The 9771-nt window shown below is 44.7% G+C and overlaps 1 protein-coding gene across 1 annotated transcript in view; it reads left to right on the plus strand.

Moving 5' to 3' along the window:
- The window catches only part of nxn (nucleoredoxin), a 229165-nt gene extending 220768 nt beyond the window's left edge, over nucleotides 1-8397 (plus strand). The window contains exon 8 of the mRNA XM_041198421.1: nucleotides 7662-8397. Coding sequence (XP_041054355.1) covers nucleotides 7662-7844 — 183 coding nt within the window. The 3' untranslated portion in view covers nucleotides 7845-8397. The remainder of the gene's footprint in view (nucleotides 1-7661) is intronic.
- Nucleotides 8398-9771: the final 1374 nt, after the last annotated feature.

The raw sequence follows: 9771 nt of genomic DNA on the forward strand, positions 1-9771 counted from the left end.
CGCCTTCTCTCTGTAGCCCTGCACATTCTTCCTTTTCAGATAATGATCCAATTCCCTCTTGAATGCCTCGACTGAACCTGCCTCCATCATACACTTGGGCAGCGCATTCTAGATCCCAACCACTTGCTGTGTGAAAAAGTTTCTCCTCATGTCTCCGTTGCTTCTTTTACCAATTATTGCTGAAAAAATAGACTTTTTTGTCTAAGCTTTTCATCTTGCACTCAAGATAATTTGCAAGAATACCAAATGTAAAGGGAACAACAATATATACTATATGAGAAGAGAGTGCTGATTGGTTGGCAAGTAGACTCTGATTGATAGAGGCTTGCATTGAGAATGCACCAGTTGAAGGTGACTGACAGTTAACTGCCAAGCATTGTTTGAAAATTTAAACCAGGCAGCTTAACTTTGGTCATGGCATTGCCTTGAGGAATGAACCAGCGAATGACTGTCACTTATTTTGTTTAGCTGAAACAGGAACAAGGTGCTTGCAAAACTCAAAACACAGTTTCCAACATTCAATGTGATTCTGCGATTGGACAACATTTGCTAAATAATCCTTAGTGTGCTAAGAATTACACTGACAACCAATTTAAGATTGTCAGTTGGGCTCCAGTGTGTACTGGAAGCTACATATATTAATACACAGGGCAGACAGAAAGAACATGTACACACCTTGCACCTGTTTCAGCATCCTGGGGGTTACCAAAGACCAGAAACGGAACTGACTAGCCATATACTGTGACTACAAGAGCAGGTCCGAGGCTAGGAATCCTGCAGCGAGTAACTCAGCTCCTGACTTCTCAAAGCCCATCTATCATCTACAAGGCACAAGTCAGGAGTGTGATGAAATACTCTCCACTTGCCTGGATGAGTGCAGCTCCAACAACACTGAGGAAGCTCGACACCATCCATGACAAAGCAGTCCGCTTGATTGGCATCCCATCCACAAACATTCACTCCCTCCACCACCGATGCACAGTGGCAGCGTAGTGGTATTGTCACTGGGCTAGTATTCCAGAGACCCAAGGCAATGCTCTGGGGACCCGGGTTCAAATCCTGCCACAGCAGATGGTAGAATTCGAATCAATAAAAATCTGGAATTAAAAGTCTAATTGTGACCATGAAGCCATTGCCAATTGTCGTAAAAACCCATCTGGTTCACTAATGTCCTTCAGGGAAGGAAATCTGCCATCCTTATATGTGACTCTAGACTCACAGCAATGTGGTTGGCTCTTAAAAATGCCCTCTGAACGAGGGCAATTAGGGATGGAAAATAAATGCTGGCCCAGCCAGCGAAGTTTACATGAACGCATTTTAACAAGGTGCACTGCAGGAACTCAGCAAGGCTCCTTAGACAGCACCTTCCAAACCCATGACCACTACCACATAGAGCACCACCCCTCCAAACCACACGCTATCCTGACTTGGAAATATATCGCTGTTCCTTCACTGTTGCTGGGAACCCCCTCCCTAACACCATATGGACTGCAGCGGTTCAAGAAGGCAGCTCACCACCACCTTCTCAAGGACAATAAATGCTGGCCCAGCCAGTGACGCCCACGTCCCATGAATGATATAAAGGAAAATCACTTAAAACCAGCTGTACTGGGCAGGACATGTCATTCACATGCCTGAGACCAGACTTCTGAAGAAACTCGGTCACGACAGGAGACTCCCATGAGTCACATGTCCTCAAAGCATCCCTGGAGCTACCCACTGATTCATGAGGGTCCTTGGCTTGTGACTGACCAAAATGGAGAAATCTTCATTGGGAAGGCAGCGAACGCATCAAGAGACTTTATTGGGAATGTGCAGGTATGAAGTGGAGGTGTTGGGGAGAGCACAAAAACCTTCAAACAACCCATCTCCCAAATCTTCTAGCACCACCTGCCGCGCATGTGGCAGAGTCTGCAGATCACGCATTGGACTTCTCGAACTGGAGTGGAAACAAGTCATCCTCAATCCCAGAGGACTGCCTGAGGAGGAGGTACTGAGGGAGTGCTCCACTGCCAGAGCTGCTATCCTTCAGATGTGATGTGAAACCGAGGCCCCATCTACCACCTCAGATGAATGTAAAAGGTCCAGAGAAGCAGGGGTCTAACCCCATGTCCTGGCCAAGATTTATCCCTCAATCAACATCACGAAAGAAAACAGATGATCTGGTTATTATCACAACACTGTGGGATCTTTTTAAAAATTGGCTGCTGCATTCCCTACGCTGCAACAGTGACTGCATTCCAAAAGTACTTCACTAGCTGTAAAGTCAGGGAGAAGATGTTAGTGTAGTGATGATGTCACTGAACTAGAAACCCAGAGGCCCAGGCTAATGTTCAGGGGACATGGGTTCAAATCCCACCATGGCAGCTGGTGGAAGTTAAATTCAACTAATAGCTCTGTAGCTGAAAGCTAGTCTCAGAAACGGTGACCATGAAACTATCATCGATTGTTGTAAAAACCCACCTGGTTCACTACTGTCCTTTAGGGAAGGAAATCTGCTGTCCTTACCTGGTCTGGCCTACATGTGACTCCAGACCCACAGCAATGTGGTTGACCCTCAACTGCCCTCTGAAATGGCCTAGCAAGCCACTCAGTTCAAGGGCAATTAGGGATGGGCAACAAATGCTGGCCTTGCCAGTGACACCCATATCCCATGAAAGAATAAAAAAGTGCTTTGGAACATCCTGAGGTCAGAAGAGGTGCTAGAGGATTCCGTGTCTTTTTTTCATTTTCTTTATAACCAACTGAGTCCACACTTTTGTAAAGGAACCTTTGAAATGGTATGCTCTTCCATGATTCTATTGGCCAGGGTCAATTCAAGTGTGAATGCAGCAAGTGTGACTCTGTGACAGACCCTCAATCAACAGCTTAGCGCACTCAAGATGCAGCCAGTCTTCAGCAGGAGGCAGCTGAGATGAGGTGGAGTTTATATGAGAATGAAAATCACACTGTAGTTAAAGGATGATGTGTTTTCTCATCCAAGTGTAACCTCAGACACTTGTGAAACCTGTTAAAGTAAACAGGTATCAGAGAGCATACTGTGCTATAGAACGGTGGGATGCGGAGGCTTGTGGCCTTAATTCCCGACAAAAGGGATGCTTCCCGGTCTCGGGTTCTATTGCTGATACTTGTCTTTTACTACCTTCGTTGCATTGTGGCAGAGAAACATTGAGTAGTGGCCGAGGGACAGCTTTTGGTGAATTTTTATGGCATCTCCAAAAGAAATTCTTAGATTGGAGTCAGGCTGAGGTTACGATAAAGAAAAATCAACTTGCTTTCATATAGTACCTTTCATGACCTCAGGGCATCCCAAAGTGCTTCACAGCCAATGGCGTACTTTTGAAATGTAATCATTGAAGTAGGAAATGCATCAGCCAATTTGTGCACAGCAAGCTCCCACCACAGCAATGTGATCATGGCCAGATATGTGCTTTAATGATTCTGATTGGGGGATAAATATTGGCTTGGACATTAGGGATAACTCACATGAACATATGATTTAGGAGGAGTAGGCCCCTCGAGCTTGCTCCACCATTCAATAAGAGCATGGCTGATCTGATCGTGGACCCAACTCCATATTTGCACCTGACCCCAATAACTTTTTACTCTCTTGTTAGTCAAGAATCTATCTACCTCTGCATTAAAGATATTCAATGACCCTCCTTCACCGCTCTCTGGGGTAGAGTGCTCCAAATAATTAAGACCCTCTGAGAGAAAAGCTCCCCGACTCCTCTTCTTAAATAGTGGCATCGGATTTTTTTTTAAATTTTCACTTAAAAGGGCTGTTGGGGCCTCAACTTAACGTCTCATCTAAAAGACAGCATCTTTGACTGTGCAGCACTCCTTTAGCACCACTCCAAAATGTCACCTACATTTGAACCTGAATTGGTATATGAACTAATCAGATTTAAACACATAATCAGGGATTCCCTGGGTTTCTGGTGGAGCACTGACTGAACTATGGAGTTAGCTGAGTTCGATAGTGTCCAGACATGGGCACTCTCTGGCAGCCATTGCTGGGTAGCAACAGCAATAGGAATTAGAATTGAGTCTACCTTCCCTACACCTCTTAAACCATTGCAAAACAAAGGCCTAGAATTCCCTCCTTAAATCTCTTCCCTCTCTACCTCTCTCTCCTCCTTTAAGATGCTACTCAAAACCAGGTGATTGGTCACTGTCCCAATGACTCCTTCTCTGGCTCAATGTGAACTTTTGTTTGATAATGGCTTGTGCAAAGCGCCTTGGGATGTTTTACTATGTTAAAGGTGCTATATAAATGTTTTAAGTTGTTTTTGTTAAAATCACTTTTGCCAGTGGTTAGTCCAAGAGCAACTAGACTGAGCAACACACATGGCAACTCCCTGGTCCATGCTGCATACTGAAAATTCAGACCTTGGAGGGACCTGTTTCTGTTATTTTGTCATTGGTTCTTGATTCCAATTACAGCTCAGTTGGGATAAACCAGCAAGGGAGGCTGGCATCTATCTAGTTTTACCACATCTCTCCAAGCACTTCATATATTACTCTGAAGCACAGTAACCACTACATAGGGAAATGTGAGAGCAGCCATCGTACCCACGGTGAGATAATGAATAATTAGTCTGACTTTGGGTGGTGTTTTTGAGGGTGAAATATTGATTTGAGCTCTAAGAGGACTCTCTGCTCCTCTTCAAATAGCACCATGGGGTTAACATCTTTCCAAATCACTGGAGGGGGAGACAGGATAATGTAGCTCTCTTTCAGTGCTGCACTGGAATGCCAACCTACATTGTGTCCAAGTCCTGCAGGTGGGGGAGGGGTGGACTTTTTTCTGATATGGGCCTTTAAGACTTGGAGTCGAAAGAAGCTGGTCAGCAGTGAACTGATCAAGTTCCAATCATCTCGGTTTTATAAGTGATATTTGACTTGGAGATTTGATACAGATATACAAGGTCATGACGGATCTGGACAGAGCAGATAGAGAGAAACTGTTCCTATTGATGGAAGGATAGAGAACCTGGGCACACATTTAAGGTAATTGGCAAATAGTTATTTGGTAGCACAGAACTTGAGTATCACTGAAAAATATAGACTTTTTTGTTGAAGCTTTTCGTCTTGCACTCATCAGGACATTTCACAAGATGTTGATAGGGGGGGATTCAGGGATGGTGATCCCCACTTCTGACCTTATGATGGAGCGAAGGTCATTGATAAAGCAACTGAAGATGGTTGGGCTGAGGACACTACCCTGAGGAACTCCTGCAGTGATGTCCTGGAACTGAGATGATTAACCATCAATGACCACAACCATCTTCCTTTGTGCTAGGTATGACACCAACTAGCGGAGAGTTTTCCCCTTGATTCCCATTGATTCCAGTTTTGCTAAGGCTCCTTGATGTCACACTCAGTCAAATGCAGCCTTGATGTCAAGGGCAGTCACTCTCACCTCACCAATTAGCACCTCGATGCTGGCCATGTTGGCTTGGGAGAGAACGCTGCTGTTGGACTGCCTTCTGGCCAATGGATTTGAAGGATCTTGCAAGGACACCGCTGGGGGTACTTCACCAATGCTTCAGGTGCCTTCTGCAAGTTATCCAAGGCTCTGAAGCTTATAGGAGTGCAGGGATCACTGCTGTCTCAGGTTTGAGGTACTGATCCTCAAATACTATGTACAAATCCCTCAGTACCATGCTTGCAGTGTCAGTCTAGATTTTTTAAATGCTACTTAGGCCACAGCTGGAGTACTGTGTGCAGTTCTGGTCGCCACACTATAGGAAGGATGTGATTGAGCTGGAGAGGGTGCAGAGGAGATCCACCAGGGTGTTGCCTGGGCTGAAGCGTTAGAGCTACGAGGATAGGCTGGGGTTGTTTTCCTTAGAGCAGAGAAGATTGAGGGGGGAACCTGTTAGAGGTATGCAAAATTACGAGGGGCACAGATAGGGTGGTTAGGAAGAAGCTTTTCCCCTTAGCAGAGGTGTCAATAACCAGGGGGCATAGATTTAAGGTAAGGGGCAGGAAGTTTAGAGGGGATTTGAGGAAACATTTTTTCACCCAGAGGGTGATTGGAATCTGGAACACACTACCCAAGGGGGTGTTAGAGGCCGGAACCCTCACAACGTTTAAGAAGTATTTAGATGAGCAGTTGAAACGCCATAGCATACAGGGCTACGGGCCAAGTAATGGAAAATGGGATTAGAATAGATAAGAGCTTGATGGCCGGCACGGACACAATGGGTTGAAGGGCCTGTTTCTGTGCTGTATAACTCTATGATTCTATTTCTGTGCTCAAGTTTCTGTGGTGAGACTTGAACCCACAACCTCCTGATTCAGAGGCAAGAGTGCAAAACACTGAGCTGAAGGTAGGAATGGCACTGTTGGACATGTAGCTCGGGTTGCCTGTTGACTGTGTCTTTCTCTCTCTCTCTCTCTCTCTCTCTCTCCCTCCCTCCTGCTTTGCCCTGCCCATTTCCTCCTGAAGTTTGACTCGAGCCTCTCACAGGACGATTAATGATTGCAAATGTTATTGCTGCAGCTTTATTGAGAAAATACTCTGATGTTGGTTACTGGGAAATGTTCCATTCAATATATATAATAGCAAAGAATTAGGAAATGAGTCTGAGGTTATTTTACATTGCACAAGTGAATTGAGATATGAATCAGAATGTTGTAGCTTTCTGCCAATAAAAGTATTCAACCTCAAACTTTCTCATATGTAGACATTTATTTTCCACTCTGGACTGATTCCTGAACCCGTACAGTTCAAACTGCGAACCCTGTGCCGCTGGTGCCCTTCACTCGGGTATTGGGGGCTGCTTACAAGTTGTACCAATTAACCTGCCCTTGGACTTTTCACTAGGGATGGGGCATCTGCCTTGTGCTAAGTACATGAGACAGCCAGCACCTTCCCTTTGTCTCCACCCTTCCCCACCCAAGACTGATGCCTGGAATTGTGACTTTCCCATACAGGGGGCTTGCATTCTCTCCCAGTGCTGCAACACATTGGAGCTTCTGAGTTCCATGAAAGGACTTCTTATTCTTTCCCACTTTGCCAATGACTCACTGGCCTGACTTATGCCGGAGCCACTGGGGCCTTTGCTGCCTTAACCAGGTAGGTACATGGACTGGTTATCAGAACACAGGTCGTGCCCTCGTTTCACATCAGGGTTTGCCCCTTTCCAGCAGTTGTTACCAGAAAGCAACGAGGAGAGGAAAGATGACCTTATTTCCCTGCACACTGGTTGAATTCAGTATAGATTAGGGAAAATCCTGGTCCCTAGCCCCTTCCTGATCTGTACAGATGTAGGCTTTTATTCAGATATCTGCACTCCTCTAATTGTGGCCTCTTGAGCATCCCAATTTTAAGTTTTCCGCCCTTGGTGGCCGTGCCTTCAGCTCCCAGGCCTTAAGGTCTGCAATCTCTTCCCTAAACCTTCTCTACCTCCCTCTTCTGCTTCAAGGCATTCTATAAAACCGACCTCTTTGACCAAGCGGTCATCGTGCCTCCCCCTAATGCTGGGGAGTCAAATTTTGTTTGATAACAGCAGTGCCTTGGGACGTTTTATTACATTGATGCGAGTTCATGGCGGAATTTTCAAACTCAATCTAATTGCTAATCTGGACCCCACAGAGCCGGCTTGATCCTTGTTGCCCCAGCCATTTGATGATCTCTTTGTTTGTTGCAGGATGACATGACAGAATCGCTACGGGATTTCACAAACCTCCCAGAGTCTGCTCCACTACTTACCATTCTGGACATGTCACAGAGAGCAAAGTACGTGAAGGATGTTGAGGAAATCACACCAGCGGTTGTGGAAGAGTTTGTGAAGGCGTTCTTGAAAGAAAAGCTAAAACCAGAGCCCATCTGAAGATGCAAAAAGAAAAGAATATTTAATTCTCTTTGCTGATTTCCATTCAAACTTCTATTTAAACAAAAAAAAAAGGTTTTTAAAAAAAAGTCTTTCTAACTATTGAATTTCTATTCGTTCTAACATTACAGTCATAAGCACATGTTTGGAGGAGACTGCTGGTGTCTCTTGCCTCTGCTTTAGCTGGCCATGTACGATGACCCTGTTGCGATGAATCCAATTGGTAGCTTGACTTTTGTTCCGCTAAAAGTTCCAGCAGACCGTTGATGTCTCTGACAAGCCAACTAAATTCTGCTTGGGCCTAGTCCCTTCCAGCTGAGAGTCTTTCGTTTCTGAAGCCAACAAACTGATACTGGGCTGCTTTTGATGATGCTGATAATTCCAAGGGCGGCTGTTAGAACCCTCACAACGCACTATGTTCATGTACTTCTAAAGAGTTTCCCATTGACTTTATACCACACCCTTTTTATATCCTTTTTATGTAATCTGGTCCTGTTACAATGTTTTAAATTATTGCAAGTCTAATAAACATGGCAGCAGTTCGCATTGAAAACAGTTCTGTTTTATTTTCCGCTCTTTGACTGTCAGCAAGCAAAACGGCTTCCACTGAAGTAGTTTACTTCAATTTGTTGAGACATCATTCAAGTAACTTCTGAGTGCAGATACTACATGATTTGAAAAGGCTGTAGTGAGCTATTGCTGATCTTGGGCTAATGTGGCTGAATACTTTGCCTTCCGAAAACCATTTTCATTATAAGCTCTTATGATCCTGGAACATGCTCTTGGCAAAGAGTTTTTCTCTTTGAAAGTTTATCTGTTGCGTGTTTTGAAATTTTTTTCCTCTGGTTTTTCCCTCCCCTTGTTTCTCTGTATTTTTTTTCCCCTTTGTGTGTGTGATTTTCTTTCAGTGCCTCTTGCTCTCTACTTTTCTTCTATCACATTCACCCTCTCTGTTGCTCAGTGTAGATGCTCCCAGTCACTTTCTCTCAGTGTCTACTTGTCTTTTTTCCTTTTTCTGTCACTCTCACTCTTTCACTTGGTGTGTATGTGTCTCTCTCTCTCTCTCAGTTTCTCTTTCTCAGTCCCTTTCTCTGTTTTTCTTGGATTTCAGTCTCGGTAACTCACTGGGAGCGTGTGTGTTTCTCTTTCACTCTCTCTCAGTCTCTCTTTCTTTTCCAGTCTCCCTCTCTGTTACTCTTATCTCTACCTCTTTCTTTCAGGATCTCTATCTATTTTGCAGAGTCACTTTTTAACCTCTTTGATCGGCCTCTCTCTGTCTCTTCCTTTCCCTCCACTTGCCTTTTCTCTTTTTTATTTCTTGCTCACTCATTGTCCCTTTCTCTCGAGATGTATCTGCGCCTCTCTCTCATTCAATCTCTGTTTCTTTTTCCCAAGTCTGTGTCTCTTTCCCCATGGTGTGTTTGTCTCTCCCTTTCTCTCCACCACTCTCGATCTCTTGTTGTCTCAGTCACTTATTTTGTTTCTCTCAGTCTCCCACTCTCTCTCTATTGGGGTCACTTTCACTTTGTTTCTCTGTCTCTCTATTGGTATCTCTCACTCAGTCTCTGAGATTCTCTTTCACTTGGTCTCTCTCTCCCTCCCTCCCTCTCTTTCTTTCCCTTCATTTGCTTTAATTACAGTTTGTGGAGACTGAGCCGCCCTTTTCCATTTATTTTGTAATATAGCTGGTCTTCCTGTGACCCATTGGCACCGTGCACACACAGGACTAATGGCCGAGATACTTTGACCTGCGTGAGTAGCTGCACAATGAAGCCTCTGTGAAGTTAACAGGGAAAGATCATGCTCAAGGGCAGCGTGACAGAGTGGCACAGTACCATGGCACCATTATGAAACCAGAAAAAATCCTGTCAGTCAGGAAGACCCAGTGAAGAAACAGGTCACCCTCAACACTGGTTCACTGCAGGAA

This window comes from Carcharodon carcharias, chromosome 10 (assembly GCF_017639515.1).
Source record: "Carcharodon carcharias isolate sCarCar2 chromosome 10, sCarCar2.pri, whole genome shotgun sequence".
Lineage (NCBI taxonomy): Eukaryota > Metazoa > Chordata > Chondrichthyes > Lamniformes > Lamnidae > Carcharodon > Carcharodon carcharias.